This window comes from Octopus bimaculoides, chromosome 1 (assembly GCF_046866305.1).
Source record: "Octopus bimaculoides isolate indiv1 chromosome 1, ASM4686630v1, whole genome shotgun sequence".
NCBI lineage: Eukaryota > Metazoa > Mollusca > Cephalopoda > Octopoda > Octopodidae > Octopus > Octopus bimaculoides.
In genome coordinates this window covers 113,873,173-113,892,426 of record NC_142928.1, presented here as the reverse complement: position 1 = coordinate 113,892,426, position 19,254 = coordinate 113,873,173, and the positions used below count along the sequence as shown (strand labels likewise).

General features: G+C 37.4%; 1 protein-coding gene across 1 annotated transcript in view; it reads right to left on the bottom strand.

The window, feature by feature from the left end:
* LOC106876453 (dynein beta chain, ciliary) overlaps positions 1-19,254 on the bottom strand; it is an 855,334-nt gene that overhangs the window by 806,464 nt on the left and 29,616 nt on the right. The window contains exon 3 of the mRNA XM_089350837.1: positions 18,658-18,839. Within this exon, the coding sequence (XP_089206963.1) occupies positions 18,658-18,839 (182 nt within the window). The remainder of the gene's footprint in view (positions 1-18,657; positions 18,840-19,254) is intronic.

Here is a 19,254-nt window from a genome sequence, read left to right as displayed (position 1 = left end):
AAGGAGCAGGCCACATAAAGTTGCCCATGTGAAAAGTATGGTTCCCCCAAATGGATGCCTGCTACCGATAGTGTTTGACCTTGGGATTTGTTGATGGACATGGCGAAGCATGGCCTCACCGGATCTGCGATCTGCAGAAGAGAAATGGATAAAGGTACATCCTTGAAATGAAAACATTTTCCCTCCTCCTGCACCCCATAGTAATGGTAGCCTCAATAAAGTGGGACTTGACTACACACACACACACACACACTTGGTGTTATTGTTGTTGTGATACGTGTACTCTTTATCCCATTTGAGTTGTTGTTTTGAGGTGTTCCACTAATTGGATGGTAGGTTTTTTTTGAGGTGGGGATTAAAGCAGTGATTTATTTCTGGTATCATTATATCATCAAAGATTTTATAGCAGGAGATAAGTATCAGTGAGTTCTATCCTTTGAGTCACAGAGTTGTCAATGACCTATCAGCTGTTAAGGTACAGTGTTTGGTAAATTCCGTAAAATTTGTTTTATTTGTTTTTTGATGTGGAAACCGTACATTTCGCTTGATGTCAGCATAAAGTGAAAGAGAGAGAAAATGACAGGGACGTGTGTATATGTTGATGATGGGGTGCGAGATAGAAAGTGTGTGTTTGAGAGAGAGAGAGAGAGAGAGAGAGGTGTGTGTTGATGTGTGTGTGAGGGAGAATGACAGCATACATTTTTAAAATTTATTTTTCCTCGCTTCTTTTATGAGTGAGTGATTGACTGAGAGAGAGAGAGAGAGAGAGAGAGAGAGAGAGAGAGAGAGAGAGAGAGAGAGAGAGAGAGAGAGAGAGAGAGTGAGTGTGTGTGTGTGTGTGTGTGTGTGTGTGTGTGTGTGTGTGTGTGTGTGTGTGTGTGTGTGTGTGTGTGTGTGTGTGTGTGTGTGTGTGTGTGTGTGTGTGTGTGTGTGTGTGTGTGTGTGTGTGTGTGTGTGTGTGTGTGTGTGTGTGTGTGTGTGTGTGTGTGTGTGTGTGATGCCCCTCTCTCTTTTTCTCTCAGTCAAACACACACTAAAAACAGATATGAGAAAAAGTAAATAAATTAAATTTACGCTATCTCTCTCTCTCTGTCTCTGTCTCACACACACTTTCTCTCTCTCTCTTTCCAACAACATACACCTCTCTCTTTCAGTCAATCACTCACACACTCACTCAAAAAAAGATGCAAGGAAGAATAAATTTTAAAAACATATGCTGTTACTCTTTCCCTCACACACACAGCATACATTTTTAAGACAGCTGCAGGAGAAATACCAAGCCAAGGATAAACTTCTGTACTTGGCTTTCGTTGACATGGAGAAAGCCTTTGACAGGGTCCCCCGATCCCTTATCTGGTGGTCAATGAGGAAACTTGGGATAGAAGAATGGTGAATGAGAGCTGTGCGAACCACATACAGAGATGCTGTCAGTAAGGTGAGGGTTGGAAATGAGTACATTAATGAATTCCGGGTAGAGGTAGGGGTCCACCAAGGTTCCGTCCTCAGCCCCCTCCTATTTATCATAGTTTTCAAGGCGATCACAGAGGAATTCAAGACAGGTTGCCCCTGGGAGCTCTTCTATAATGATGATCTTGCATTAATTGCAGAATCGCTATCAGAACTAGAGGAGAAGTTTCAGGTGTGGAAGCAAGGACTAGATTCAAAAGACCTTAGAGTCAACCTAGCTAAAACCAAAATCCTAATAAGTAGGAAGGTAGACAAAACACACACACCTTCAGGTAGATGGCTCTACTCAGTATGTAGAAAAGGAGTAGGTAGTAACTCTATAAGATGTACCTAGTGTAAGCTATGGACACAAAAGAGGTGCAGCAATATCAAAGGCAGGTTAACTAGGAAGTTAGTTTTTGTATGTGGCAGATGTTCAGGTGCAATAAACACTGTAAACAAACAGGAAACAACTTCTGTCTCATTCCAGCGAGAAAAACTAGAGGTAGTTGATAGCTTCCACTATCTGGGTGACCAAGTTAGTAGTGGGGGTGGGTGCGCTGAAAGTGTAGCTGCTAGAATAAGAATAGCCTGGGCAAAGTTCAGAGAGCTCTTACCTCTGCTGGCGACAAAGTGACTCTCACTCAGGGTAAAAGGCAGACTGTATGATGCATGTGTATGAACAGCCATGCTACATGGCAGTGAAACATGGGCTGTGACTGTTGAGGACATGTGTAAGCTCGCAAGGAATGAAGCCAGTATGCTCCGCTGGATGTGTAATGTCAGTGTGCATATCCAACAGAGTGTAAGTATCTTGAGAGAAAAGCTGAACATAAGAAGTATCAGTTGTGGGGTGCAAGAGAGACGATTGCGCTGGTATGGACATGTGGTGAGAATGGACGCGGATAGCTGCGTGAATAAGTGCCACACCCTAACAGTTGAGGGAACCCGTGGAAGAGGTAAGCCCAGGAAGACCTGGGCTGAGGTGGTGAGGCAAGACCTTCAAACATTGGGCCTCACCGAGGCGATGACCTCTGATTGAGACCTTTGGAAATGTGCTGTGCGTGAGAAGACCCAGCAAGCCAAGTGAGACCTAAATCCAAGGCCTCTGCCAGGGGTGTAGCCAGCCCACTTATGTGTACCTTTCCTACATTGGACACTAAACTCCACTTGCGAAGACTTGTTGAGGCAAGTGAAATCAAACTAAATTCGACGACTGGCACCCGTGCCAATGTCGTCTCCTTCATTGGACATGAAACTCAGCTTGCGAAGACTTATTGGGGCAAGCAAAAGCGAAATTGGGATAGCACCTGTGCCCAGCGTCGCCTTTCCGGCACTTGTTCCCGTGACATGTGTAAGGATTTTCGAGCGAGATCGTTGCCAGTGCCCCTGGACTGGCTCTTGTGCGAGTGGCACATAAAATACACCATTTTGAGCGTGGCCGTTGCCAGTACCGCCTGACTGGCCTTCGTGCGGGTGACACGTAAAAGCACCCACTACACTCTCTGAGTGGTTGGCATTAGGAAGGGCATCCAGCTGTAGAAACTCTGCCAAATCAGATTGGAGCCTGGTGTAGCTATCTGGTTTCACCAGTCCTCAGTCAAATCGTCCAACCCATGCTAGCATGGAAAGCGGACGTTAAACAATGATGATGTACACATATCCTGCCTTTTATAGATATAGATATATATGTGTATACACATATATATATATATATATATAAACAATATATGAGTATATGCATATATATGTACATGTATGTATATACGTTCATCCACGTATATATATATATATATACAGATATAAATTATACATACATATATATATATATACACACACATATATATATATACATATATATATATATATATATATATATACATATATACACACACACACACACATATATATACATACATATATATACACACATTTATATATATATATACATATATATATATATATATACACACACATATATATAAGTGTAAATCCATGTAGGTTAATCCTGATAGTGTAAGTATCCAGAAACAGGCGTGAAAATATCAAAGTTTAATAACATAATGGTAGCGGAAGTGGCTATTCAGTGGTAAAAAGAAAGAAAACTGCATATATGGAAGTGGGACAAAATTGGTAACTGGGTCAAAATGAATAATTTCTGATTTCTTGTTATTTTCTCTCATTTTGTACCATTGCATCGTCTGTGGGAGTAAAATTTGATCAGCATTGGTTACATAGCTAGGAGTAAAAATTGGTCAATATAGTTTACATCAGAAGTTCTGAACTGGGGTCCATACAAAATTTCTGAAGGTCGATAGATGAAATGCAGTAAATTGGGTGTCCTCCAGTGGTGTGCAGTCAAAACATGCTAGTCATGCACTGCATGCCCATTGATATTTTGTATAACTCAAAAATTAATCTAAGAACATAATGAAAAGTTGTGCAAATCATTGGAAACTGAGCTAAAATAGTTACTTTGTTTCAAAGGAAACACATCCAGATTGATACTTCGCTGTGTTCCCATTTTGCTTCCACTAAGCATGCTTAAAGAAAAAGGCATATGAAATCTTTTGACCTTCCTATCTTTTAATACCTATCATTTCTCTTCTGCCTATCTGAAAGTCAATACCTATAAGATTCTTTTTATCTCGATAAAATAACTGCAGATTAATCGATGTAATTACGTTTTTTAGGTCACCAAGAATTATCATTTTGGGGTCATTTTGAATCTGAAGAATCTAATAATCATGGAAATTATAAAGAATTCTTATATTAATTAGTAAATATGACGAAAAATTAACAAGCCATCTAGATACACCTTCTATCTTCTCTGGTCTCTCAAACAGAATTCAAAATGACTTGATCAATGCAATTCGAAAGGTTATGTTGAATAAAATACAAAATGAACTTAATCAGGCTAAATTTGTTGCTATTATTGTTGATGAAATATCTGATGTATTGGCATATTCACAACTGACAACTGTTTTACATTATGTTACAGAAGATTGTGTTATGAAAGAACAATTTATCGGTTTTAATGATGTTAGTGCAGATCAATCTGCAAATGCTTTATCTGAACATGTTTTAAAATGCACTGAAACATGGAAATGTGGAAACAAACTGATTGCACAAACCTATGATGGCGTCGCTACAATGACAGGACAATTAAATGGGTTTCAGTCAAAAGTAAGAAAGAAATATGAATGTGTGATCTTTATTCATTGTTGTGCTCATATCCTAAATTTAGTTCTTTCACAATCAAGCTCTGCTAAAAAAGAATGCAAGATTTTTTTTCTACAATAAATGGACTGGGTACATTTTTTTTACGAAATCACCAAAAAGGTGATTAGATAACATTTAAAAAAAAAGATTTCTGAAAGATTTCTGAAAGCAACAGCAACTAGATGGAACTACTCACATCTTATTATTATCACAAAAGAAAATTATGTTATAATCAACCTTTTCAAAGACATCATTGAAAATCCTGATGCATGGGACGATACCACCATACATACTTTAAAATCTTCTGATTTCTTATTTTTATTAAAAGTATTCAGTGACATTCACTGATGTCTTATTTAACATCCTCTAGAGTAAATGTCATGACATAGTGTATTGTAAAGAGCAAATTGATAAAATTAGAACTGTGCTCAAAAACAAAATTGACAATTTTTCAATATTTTAAGATGTTAGGGGAAAAATATGGAATCGATGCAGCATTTAGAATTCAGAGATCCAGGAATATATCTATTGATCCCCAACAACATATAGAATGCTTTATAACAAAATTATTGGCACAATAGTTGGTCAAATAAAAGCATGATATTCATCCTTAGGAGAGTTTAAATTCATGGAACTTTTGAATTTCAGTGAAGTTGATGACTATTGCAAACGATTTCTTGTGGATTATTTAGATTCTTTAAAAACCACTTATGGCTGATTTTTTTTATGTAATTCGATTACAAAGTGAGCTCAGTGTGATGTATTCAATAGAAGATTTTAAAAAGTAACATCTAAGTAATTTAATGAGTTACATTTACATCATTGATTTTGTTGAAGCTATGCCAGAACTCTTCAATCTTTGCAAGTTGATTTTGACAATTGTTTACAACTACTTCTGTAGAGTGATCCTTTTCTGCATTGACTAGAATCAAAACATACCAAAGAAATGCAACAGGAGAAAATAGAGTTTGAGTTAGCACTAATGTTAAATGAAAAAGATTTATTACAACAATTGATGAAAAGAGAAGATTTCTATGGAAATGATATTATATTTATCCAGAAAGATCGAAGAATTGAATTAATTTATAAATGAGGTAAGTACAATTTTCATACAGTTGTGTCTTGCTCAACATTGTTATGTCCAGTATTATAATGATGTACTTTGTTGTTGACTCGACTGGCACAGACTGTGTGACTGGTCGCAAACAGCATACCTCACCGACTGCCCCACTCATTGTGTCTGTGCATTATCTATTTGTAGTGGAACAGCTCACTTCTCTTGTTTGGGGGTGTCCTCCACAACACTTCCCCTTTTGAGATCTTTTTTTCTACACGCAGGATTATTTTTTCTTATCATTTTCTATACAGGACCAAAAACAATTTTTTTTTTCATTTCTTATCACAGAAAAGTTAATTATTACATAGAGTTCTCCAATATACGTCTATCAGCAATTATTATTTTTTTTTACTCTATGTATTACATAAAACAACAAAATCTTTTTTCAATTTATTATCACAGAAAAATTTAATTATGACAGTTTTCCGATATACACCTATCGGCAATTATTATTATTTTTTTCAACTCTATGTATTACACATTCGAAACATGCTATTCAAATGTATGCCACAGGTAGTACTGGCTTTACATTCTTACCAGTAGTACTACGAACACATGAGCGTCCTTCAACAGACTTGTATTATTTTTTTCTGTGTCCCAGGTAGTACTCCAGAAATCCTTCTTCAGCAGAATTTTTTTTTCATCATATTCTATTATTTCTATTATTTCATAGAATTTTTTCATCACCTAATTTTTTCTTATTGAATCCTGTGGTCATTGTTGTATCCTGCATGTTTTCAAATTCTTGTCACCGAATTTTTCCTTGTTGTATCCTGCAGTCATTGTTGTATCCAGTGTATTTTCAAATTCTTGTCACTGAGTCTTTCCTTGTTGAAGTCTGTGGTCATTGTTGTATCCTGCATGTTTTCAACTTCTCGTTGTTAGGTGTTATATCCTGCATATGTTCGAAAACTCGTCGCCACTGTTGTGTCTTGCTCAACACTGTTATGTCTGGTATTATAACAATGCACTTCATCATTGGCCCAACTGTGTGACTAGCCGTGAACGGTGGACTTCGCCGACTGCCCCACTTGTATCTGTCCACTATTTATTTGTAGTGGAACTTCCCACTTCTCTCACTCAGCGGTGTCCTCCACAACACATACAAGGTTGAATTTTTGCTGTCTTTCATTGTGTGTGTGTTTATGTATATGCGTGTGTGTTTATGTATATGCATATATGTTCAATGTGCATGCGTGAGATGAAGTCTTTTAATGTACAGAGTTCAGTAAGTACCAGAACAGGCTGCTCGAGTGAGTGTTAATTATTTTCTCAAAATTGGTGAGTAGCCTGATAAAGTAGCTGATTTGTCTTTGACAGCATAATGGTCTAAAACCTTGGCCATATTACGCAACTAAATGTGTCCCCTTAGTTAAATAATTTCAAAATGATTCAGCTCAAACAATAAGTATTTATTGCATGACCAACCTCAGAAGTCACTGCAAACCACTGGGGTCCACAATAATTTTTCAGGGGCCATGAAAAATTGTGCTTTAGACTAGTAGTTTTCAATGTGGACCTTGTACAATGGTGCAGTGAGACTAAGAAACTTGTTTAAAAAAGTTGCTAGAAATCCTGTCTTTACTAATATATTTATTACTTTTCAAAACAAGAATAAAGAAAAAAATAATATAAAAAAGGAAAAACATCTATCTATGAAGCAGGTCATAAAATTCCTTTAGGAATTCCCTAGAAAGATGAAAGAAATAATACTGAGAAAAAGTAACATCAACAGCAGCAACAAAATTATAAGAATACATACATACACACACATTCTTGGCTTAGGTAACAAAGAACACAGCAGGTCAGTGGTACTCAAAGTAACCACAGTATATATATGTATGTATGTATGTATGTACAGGGAGTCCCAAAACTCACTGATAGGTTTCAGTTTCTAATAACTTCTTTAACTTTACAAATAAATGCATGAAATTTTGATACAGTATAAAGGACATAATGGAAATTAATATGCACAAGTTAAATTTTGCAACACCCCTCACAACACATATGAAAACTGACATCACTTAAATGGCAGCCATTTTTGGCCATACTCTTTCCAAAACTTGCACCATAACACCCTCAAGAGTTTCAGACCCCACTTCTCTGATTTTTCTATAAATGTTCTTCAGTTGCACCAGGGTCTCTGGTTTGTTGATGTATACCCTCTATTTCAGGTATCCCCACAAGAAAAAATCCAGGCTAGACAAATTTGGGGAACAGGAAAGCCAATCGAAATGGACCTCACCCATGGTTCCAGTAGGATGGGGCAACTGCTCATACCACAAGAGAAACAATGGAGTTGCTATGGTAGTACTTTGGAGAAAGAATAATCTCCTGCTATGGCAATGTCTACTGGCCTTCACATTCCCCAGATTAGCTCGGATTTTTTCTTGCGGCGATACCTGAAAGAAAGAGTTTACATCAACAAACCGGAGACTCTGGTGTAACTGAGAAATCAGAGAAGTGAGGTCTGAAACTTTTGAGGGTGTTATGGTGCAAGTTTTGGAAAGAGCACTAGCGTGCGAAGCTGAAAATGGCTGCCATTTTTCATATGTGATGTAGTGGTGTTGCAAAATTTGACCTGTGCATATTAATTTCCATTATGTCCTTTATATTGTATCAAAATTTCATGCATTTATTTGTAAAGTTAAAGAAGTTATTAAAAACTGAAACTTATTAGTGACTTTTGGGACACCCTGTATATGGGCAAAATGAAAAATAGAAACAAAGACAACAAAAGTAAAAAGGCTGGACACAGTTTGAAAAAAATACACACACACAAATTTCTTTCAAAAGTGCTCCAGACACGTTGACTGGCGACAGCAATTGGCTGAGGGCTTAATTACACACATACACATACACACACGCACGTACTTGGCATTGATCTCAAAGAAACTCCCCTCCACTTCACTGCTCACCAGAGAATATTTAGTGAAGACCATAGTACTGCAAACATACTTATATATACACATATGTGTGTATGTATATATATGTATATATACATAAGTATGTGTGTGCTTTTGTATGTACGTTTGTATACATTTATCTGTCCATCTGTTTAGCTATCTATGCACGCACGCACACGTGTGTGGCTATATGTGTGTGTATATATATATATATATATATATATATATATATATATATGTATGTATGTATGTATACATGTGTGTGTGTATAGGAGAGAGACACAAAAAGAGAGAGAGCGAGAGAATTCACAAAAGAAATATCTGTTCTTAGCAACAAGTTGATTTCAACATATTTTCGCAAGATCAATCTCTGAGTTTGTCATTTTTTTTAGGATAAAGTTAAGAACTTTTTCATATCTTCTATAACTGGTATTTTAACATATGTTCTAAGAAAAGAAATTTACAATTAGTTTAATCCATTGCTGATAACTATAATATTGCATATAACTTTTTTTATGTTTTGCAATTTTCAGAAAATTTTTGTGAATTTGTGTTCTACAAATGAGAATTCAAATGATTGTAAAAAAAATTCTGTGTTTTAAGGGCAATTTAGCTGTTATTTTGAGTATATCTCATGACCACGTGATACCTTCTTCCTTTCTTTGTCACTGGCATGTATTAATATTTTTCAATATTTTTTCTCCCCATAAACAAATCTAGTGGAATGATGATGCATCCAAGATTTAAGCCTAAAATTTGGACTATCCATATTTTAAACTCCGATTAAAAAAAGAAAATACAACAAAGAGTAGAAATGAAGGTAGCAGGCGGCTGTGGCTTTTATTTTTTGAAATTTTCAGAAAACTTTTGTGAATTTGTGTTCTATGCATTGTAATTCATATGCTTATTGCAAAAAAAAAAAATCTAAGTTTTTTAAACCCCATAAATCCTAAAATTTCCTGCTTCTTCTCAATTTAAAAAAAAAAATTCAGAGTTTAAAATATAGACACCCAGAAGTTTAGTTTAAATTCCAGCAATGGACGACTCTTCAACAATATCAATAAATGAGGAAGGTATCAGGTGGATGTACGATGTGCTAAAAACAACAGCTAAGTTGCCTAAATCACACACAAAAATTTTATTTGCATAATCTTTTTAATTCCCATATGTAGAAAACAAATAGACAAAAATTTTCTGAAAATTCCAAAAAATAGAAAAGTTACGAGGGGTTATACAGGGTGCTTAAATCAAAATTCTTCCCCTCTCACTAAGAAGAAATGCAGCAGTATTCCATTGAATATCTGTCTTATGGCTGCATTCTAATGAAGTGAAACCAGCGTGTCTCATATGTATGGATGTACTGTCAAATGGTAGCATGAAGCCAGCTCAGCTTAAAATCCATTCTGAGACCAAGCTCAAAGACAAGTAAAACAATCCAGTAGAATATTTTAGAAAACTGCACGATAAATTCCAAGCAAGAAAAATTATGTATCAGTTATTTAGTAATTAATTGTGTAAAAATAATAATGGTTGACTGGCATCCTACAAAATTTCTAAAATGATAGCAAAGGTTGGGAAACCCCATAATATTGGTGAAACTGTAATTTTGCCAGTGGTATCTGTCATAATTTCATCATTTATGAAATAAAATGCTAATGAAATTACTTGTAAGATTCCTTTAAGTAACTCATCAATGTCATGATGCATTGATGAAATGGCTAAGATATAGAAAAGCAACTAGTATACAAATTACAAGTACAGAAATTTCCTTCTCAACCTGATGAATCTACCCTGAGAGATTGTAAAGCTATTTTATTGACATATGATTGTTTTTTGGATGGTAATGAATTCAGATGTCTTAAAACAGACACTAAAGGTAAAACAATTTTCAAAATCATTGTAACTTTATTTCAAGGAACATAATATTCCCCTCAGAAATATAATAGCTTGTGCTAATGAAAGCACTTCATCCATGATTGGCGGATACAGAGGTTTTATTGCCAATTTAATATATGTTGTATTTTGTTTACACTGTGTGATAACACCAGCAACACTTACTTGCAAAACAATTAAGTGCACATCTGCACGATGCCCTTAATATTGTAATATTATTTACAAGACTGCATTTTTCATAAATTTTGTAATCAAAATGAAGAGTTTGAACGCTTTGTAATTCACACAGAGATGAGATGGTTGTCAGTGTCATTTTTTGCTCTTTGGTACACTATTGTCTCATTCCTGGCTAACAACAATCTTAGCCGACAAATGGTTGCAGCTAAATGTGATATATTTTATTTATCAGATATATTTGATAAAATTAATTTGATTAACAAACAGCTTCAAGGAAAAAACTCTGTTCTCCTATCCTCCAAAGGAGCTATTACTGCTTTTCTAGGTAAAGCGCAGCTCTAGGAGATAAATATTGTATTTCCCCCTTGTGATTCTGAGCATAATCACTCTATGCTTCTATTACTACCATTCTCTCAAACCATGCGACAGAAGTCCCTAATGAATATCTCTCCCTATCTCCCTCTTGTCTATACCCTAACCCTCTGCTTTATTCTGTCTCTCACAATCGCGGTGCACCTGCCCTCCCACCCCCTCCACCAGTACCGGAAGTTCCTGGCTGTCTCCCATGAACACTTCTAAACGCTTCACGCCACCCACCCCCCATTTAGGGTTTATCTCCTATGTAAGGTGGCGATCATATGGTGCAAAATGTTGTGTAGTGGATGCAGGTTGAAATGAATGCTACTGATTGTTTATGAATTCTGCAAAATGCAAGCTCTCTTTTCAGGTACAAAACGCGGCAGTTCCCCGCCCCAAGATCCCACGGGCCCATACCTCCCACACCCTCAGGGTTGGTACTCTCAATGTCGGCACACAGAAAGGTAGGTCCGGTGAGATTGTTGAGATGCTTGAGAGGAGACGTGTCGATATCTGCTGCCTCCAAGAAGTAAGGCGGAGAGGAGGTTCCGCTACATTCCTCACAGGCAAAGAACACAGGTACAAGATTTTCTGGGCAGGGAAAACAGACGGAGTCGGGGGCATGGGTATGCTTCTTGCAGAGAAATGGGTGGATAAGGTAATCAAGGTAGCCAGAGTATGCAACAGAATACTTAAGATTAGATTAGTCCTTCACCATGGGCTAGCAACCATTATCTCTGCCTATGCCCCTCAGACCGGGCTACCCAATGGACAGAAAGACCGATTTTATGACACCCTCTTGCAGACTACCTCATCAACGAATGACAGGGACCTTCTCTTTGTGGCTGGTGACTTCAATGGTCATGTAGGACAACATACATGGGGCTTCCATTGTGCACATGGAGGCTATGGTTTTGGTTCCCGCAATGAGGAGGTAACCAGACTGCTGGAGTTCTGTGACACAAATGACCTTATGGTTTGCAATACTAACTTCAGGAAACCTGCCAGTCACCTAGTCACCTACCGTTCTGGCAGACACTCTAGCCAAATTGACTACATCCTCGCCAGAAAAAGGGAAAGATGGCTGCTTATAAATGCCAAAACTTTCCCAGGCGAAGAATGCACTCCACAACATAGACTAGTAGTTAGTGACTTCAGGATTAGGGCTAAGTGGTTGCCCAGAAGACGACCAGCTTGGAGGAGAAGAGTCTGGAAGCTTAAAGATCCTGCAAATGGACAGAGATTTAGAGACTTATTACTTGAAGCCTTTGACGAAATAGAAGGGGACGTAGCTTCATACGATGCAGAAGACAACTGGATGTTTCTACGGGACAGCCTGCTGAGGGCCAGTGACCAGATCTGTGGATGGTGCAAAGTCCCCTCTCAACCCAAAATAACATGGTGGTAGAACAATGTTGTTCACAGGGCTATTAGACAAAAGAAACAGGCTTGGAAGGACTGGAAGAATGGTGGTAGCAGGGAATTAAGCTAGGCGACAGGTTTATTTAGCCAGAAGGGGAAGCAGATAAGAAAAGATTTGCCAATATTCTGCGCCATGAGGACAAAAGACTTGAGGTATTTTGTGTTGCAAGACAGTGTAGGAGAGAGAATAGTGATGTCGTAGGAAAGAAATGTGTTCGCATGGATGATGGTACGCTTGCACTAAAGGAGGCTGCAAAGAAAGAGGTCTGGAGATGCCACTATGATAGATTGCTTAATAAAGAGAATCAATGGGAGAAAGAGAGTCTGCCGTATGTCGACCCAACAGAGGAACCAGCTATCCGAGTTGACAGTACCATGGTAGATAAAGCAATTAAGAGTATGAAGACAGGGAAAGCCCCCGGCCCATCAGAAATCACTGCAGAGATGCTCAAAATATCTGGCAGTGTTGGCTATAGCCTAGTCACCCGTATTACGAACCAGGTGATACACGAAGGAGTCATACCCAATGACTGGTGTAGCAGCATCATAGTCAACTGCTACAAAGGTAAAGGTGACGCTTTAGATACAAATAATTACAGAGGTATCAAGTTGTTAGATCAGGTAATGAAAGTCACGGAGAGGGTCATTGCCCAACTAATTAGGGAGAGAGTCAGTCTAGATGAGATGCAGTTTGGGTTTGTGCCAGGGAAAAGCACCACTAACGCTATATTTCTGGTAAGACAGTTGCAGGAGAAATATCTAGCCAAAGATAAACCTCTGTACCTGGCTTTCATTGACATGGAGAAAGCCTTTGACAGGGTCCCCCGATCCCTTATCTGGTGGTCAATGAGGAAACTAGGGATAGAAGAATGGTTAGTGAGAGCTGTGCGAGCCATGTACAGAGATGCTGTTAGTAAGGTGAGTGTTGGCAACGAGTACAGTGAAGAATTCCAGGTAGAGGTAGGGGTCCACCAAGGCTCAGTCCTCAGCCCCCTCCGATTTAACATAGTCCCCCAGGTGATAACAGAGGAATTCAAGACAGGTTGCCCCTGGGAGCTCCTCTTTGCTGAAGACCTTGCACTAATTGCTGAGTTACTATCAGAACTAGAGGAGAAGTTTCAGGTGTGGAAGCAAGGACTAGAATCGAAGGGCCTTAGAGTCAACCTAGCTAAAACCAAAGTCCTAATAAGTAGGAAGGTAGAAAAAACACAAATCACTTCAGGTAGATGGCCCTGCTTGATCTGTAGAAAAGGCGTAGGTAGAAACTCTATAAGATGCACCCAGTGCAAGCTATGGACACATAAGAGGTGCAGCAATATCAAAGGAAGGTTAACTAGGAAGTTAGTTTTTGTATGTAGCAGATGTTCAGGAGCAATAAACACTGTAAATGTGAAGAAAGCAACTTCTGCCATATTCTAGAGAGAAAAACTAGATATAGTTGATAGCTTCCGCTATGTAGGTGACCAAGTTAGTAGTAGGGGAGGGTGCACTGAAAGTGTAGCTGCAAGAAGAAGAATAGAATGGGCAAAGTTCAGAGAGCTCTTACCTCTGCTGGTGACAAGGGGCCTCTCACTCAGAGTAAAAGGCAGACTGTATGACGCATGTGTACGAACAGCCATGCTTCATGACAGTGAAACATGGGCAGTGACTGCTGAGGACATGCGTAAGCTCGCAAGGAATGAAGCCAGTATGCTCCGCTGGATGTGTAATGTCAGTGTGCATACTAGACAGAGTGTTAGTACCTTGAGAGAAAAGCTGAACTTATGAAGCATCAGTTGTGGTGTGCAAGAGAGACGATTTTGCTGGTATGGTTATGTAGTGAGAATGGATGACGATAGCTGTGTGAAAAAGTGCCACACCCTAGCAGTTGAGGGAACCTGTGAAAGAGGTAGGCCCAGGAAGATCTGGGGTGAGGTTGTAAGGCACGACCTTCGAACATTGGGCCTCACCGAGGCGATGACTTCTGACCAAGGCCTTTGGAAATATGCTGTGCATGCAAAGACCCGGCTAGCCAAGTGAGACCTAAATCTAAGGCCTCAGCCAGCCCACTTATACATACCTTCCTTCATTGGACACTAAATTCCGCTTACAAAGACCTGTTGAGGCAAGTGAAATCGAAATCGAATTAAATTCGACGACTGGCACCCATGCCAACGTCGTCTCCTTCATTGGAAATGAAACTCGGCTTGCAAAGACCTATTGGGGCAAGCGAAAGCGAAACCATCATGGCACCTGTGCCTAGCATCGCCTTTCTGGCACTTGTTCCGGATGGCATGTGTAAAGACATTTGAGCGAGATCGTTGCCAGTGCCGCCGAACTGGCTCCTGTGCAGGTGGCACGTAAAATACACCATTTTGAGCGTGGCCGTTGCCACTACCGCCTGACTGGCCTTCATGCTGGTGGCACGTAAAACCACCCACTACACTCCCGGAGTGGTTGGCGTTAGGAAGGGCATCCAGCTGTAGAAACTCTGCCAAATCAGATTGGAGCCTGGTGTAGCTATCTGGTTTCACCAGTCCTCAGTCAAATCGTCCAACTCATGCTAGCATGGAAAGCGGACGTTAAATGACAATGATGATGATGATGATGATAATGTTGAGTATTATTACAATTTCCTAGTTTGGAATCAATTAACAGTAATCTGCATGATGAAGACCTTGTATACTGAACATTTGAAAAACTTGCATAATGATATGCAAGCTCAAGTTAAATATATATATGCTAAAGTTAAATATACCGCATTGGATGATATTTCTTTTTGAAATTAATGTTGCTGATGTAGATATCTGTTTGCAGAAGAATCTCATTGAATGTTGAGTGATGAAATATTTCAAGCAAGATTTAAAGATGGAGAACATAATGTATGGAAAAGAAATGACACTGGTACAAAGTATCCACAATTCTGGTGGGGAAATGCAGTTATACTTTACTGCTTTTCCTTTATCTTACCTTGCTGAATATGGTTTCAGCCATGTCACTAACTTACTGTCAAAAGCTAGTAATCAACTCCACATTGTAGAAAAAGGTGATCTTCAATTATCATTGACTACATTGGAGTAGAATATTTTAAAACTAGCAGAGAAGCACCAACTGCAAGACTTGCATTAAAGAAATTAACACTAAAGTACTATCTTACTTTAATAAATATATACTTGTATATCTGTGACTCATTTTACTTGTGAACATTCATTTTCTATTAGTGAAGAAATTGGTTATAGGTCTACAGTACACAAAATATTTTAACAATTTTATACAAGTCCTAACAATATTTAATTATAAAAATACAATGGTGGTGGCAGTGGTGGGTCCACAGGTAAAAAAAGGTTGAGAACCCCTGCTTTACATAATTGTTGAAGTTGAGAGTTTGAAACATAGATGACATGTACTATTTTCAAGAAATTTTTCCTCAAATTTAACCCAATTGTAATTGAGGTAGCTAATAAAATATTTGGATAATTTTTGGTGAAGAAACTATAAATAATATTTTACGTTGAGTTTTTAGAGTTATAATCTTGAATGCAGCACACATCAATACATCTCCATTCAAACATCTCAGCAATCTCACTAGAACTACTTTTCACTGTGTCTACATTGACAGTGCCAGCATTGAGAGAATATATGAGGAAAGGGAACTGCAGTTTCTGACATATGAAAAGAAGGTTCTTAAGGGCGTTTGCCAACAAACATGTCATAACAGTTGTCCTTGCATATAATCTTCCATCATTTATATTACACCTGCTGCTCCCACTAGGTGTAGGTACTATACAGCATTAGTACAAGTGATGTTAGCACAAAAATAATCAAATAAAATAAGTTAAATAAGTGGTAAGAGTAGGGTAGTTAATTCATTATATATAGCGACTAATTAATCTATATATATAAAAATGAGAATGTGTGTCTGTCTGTCTGTCTGTCTGTCTGTCTGTCTGTCTGTGTGAATCCCTAAAACTCGAGAACTACGCAACCAATTTCATTCAAATTTTACACATGCCTTACTTAGGGTTCCAGTTGTGTTTTAGTCAAAAAAAATTATTAACTTCTTGCAGAGTTCGAGCACACGGCAACATAATATCTCCTCCACTATTTAAGTATTACGTGTCAAAAGTGAAACAAAAACACTCATGTCAAATACTTTCACTTTAAAAATGAAACTATTCCACTAACTGAAACCACAGAGAGAGAAAGAGAGAAAGAGAGAGACAGAAAGAGAGAGAGATGTATATGTATACATATACATGTATATGTACACCATTTCGATACTGTAATGACAGATACTTTCAGAGAGAGAGAGAGAGAAAGAGAGAAAGAGAGAGAGAGAGAGAGAGATGTATATGTATACATATAGATGTACACGTATATGTATATATATAGATCTATACATACATGTATATGTATACATATGTGTAGATGTATATATATATATATATAGATGTACATGTAATATGTACACATATATACATATATACATGCATACAGATATCTATACATATATACACCCATCACACACACATACACATGCACACAAACACACACATTAGTCATTTGTTTTCTTATCCAAAACTACGTCAAAAGTACTGAATGGATCTTTATGAAATTTGGAAATTATATTCTTTGCATAACGGCCATAACTTCCATGAAAATTCATATATTTTTGATGTTGATGAAATTTTAACCCGAACATAACAGATGAGCATTATTTAGAAAATGATGTCACACGTTATCGAGGCTACCATTCTTTCTGGATGTGCAAAAGGGGATGACGTCTTTATTCCAAGAATTCCTCTTACTCCATCAGGAGCAGACATTCCTTTTACATTCAGAAGACTACAATTCCCCCTTTGTGTGACTTTTGCCATGTCCATAACCAAATATCAGGGTCAAACACTGTCTGTAGCTGGTCTTCTCTTGGAAGAGCCCTGCTTCTCACATGGACAACTGTATGTTGACTGCTCAAGAGTGGGCAGCAACAAAAAACCTATTTGTATATGCTCCACAAGGGAAAACAAGGAACATAGTTTACAATGAGGTGTTATAATCACAACAGCAAGAAAGTATGTACATGATCACCTTCTTTTACGAAACTTCATTGACTTTCATATATTTATATTGATATACATATATATACGTGTGTTTGGGTGCGTGTGTGTATATACATCTCTATATATAAAGATGATGCGTAGTCTAGACGGCGTTTTTAGATTTCATTATTCTCTTTAACCCGGGCAACGCCGGGTATTTCTGCTAGTTAAGCAATAAAACTGAGAACAGCACAGTCACACTTAGTTTTGTTTTCTTTGGAGCAAAGTAACAAGCTACAGCATTTGTGTTGCAGCAATGTAGGTAACACTACTGGAGGGTGGAGGTGGCAGGAGCATACAGAAGAGGGATTCCTGTATAGGTGGCAGGGCTGGGAATGTGCAGGTGCATCACAGATAAGCAACAACGTGGCAAGCATCAATGAAGAGAATGACAGAAGGGAGATATGGAGCAAACCAAAATTAAATTAAATTGAATTTAAATAAGATTAACAAAGAGGTTGACAGAAGACAGAAAGGACATACAGAGCAAGCATAAAATTAAATTGAACAGAATTTAAGTTAAATTAAAATAAATCAAGTTAAATTAAATTAGATCAAGCTAAGTTAAGTTAATATGAATGGGAGAAATGAAGAAGAATATATAGATGAACGCTGAGGACAGAAAATGATAATAATGATGATGATGATGATGATAATAATGATAATGATATCAAATTTTGGCACCGGGTCAACAAGTTCAGGGAATAGGGTAAGTCAATTACATCAACCCCAGGGTCAACTGATACTTATTTTACTGATTCCAAAAGTATGAAAGGCAAAACTGGCTTTGGCAGACAAATAACCCCCATCCTAATAGATGGGGGTTATTTGGCTTGTAAAAGGATATATTAAATAATGTAGTAGTACTGTTTGAAAACAGGATGAAATGGTTACGGCATGTTAAGCACTAACCTAAAGGTAAACAATCATATAGACTTAAATACTTTATTAACATTATACTTTAGTTCACTGGAGGCCTGCTCCAGAACACTTTTAAAGTATGTATGAAGAAATCATAAATAAAATAAATCTAACTTACTTTGAAATTTTCTCTATATCCACAAAATTAGGTGGAATAGGTAACACTGTTTTTCCTAAAATTTCACCCATACTCAGGTCAATATTTCTTTTCAAAGAATAAGAGGCTTGAATTATATCTTCAGACACAACAGATGGCCAATTTGTATGATTTTTCTTGTTTGTAATTATAGGAAGCATAACCTGAAATAGGAAATATATAAAGTAAAAGTACTATTTACACAGAAAAAATCTACGAGAAGAGAAACTTTCTACAGCTATTTGTGATGTGGTTGCTAGAATGATGTTATGTTAACATGCCAAATTATGTGCTGTGTTTTTTTCATAGCACTTAGCATTTTTAATTTACAACATATATTCTAATAGAATACATGTTGTGTATGAATCAAGAAATAACCTTAACAAGAGTTGGAAAGTTTCTTAAATATTAGAACATAATTGTTAATTAGTACAGGAATAATCTCTTAATAAGAAAAGTGAATTAACCTTTGGAGTGGAGAATTGGGAGATAAATGGGAGGGGTAGAATGTGGTATTTGAAAGATAATCAATGTTGCTGGTTTTATGAATAGATGTTAAAAATTTAGGATAGTAATAAA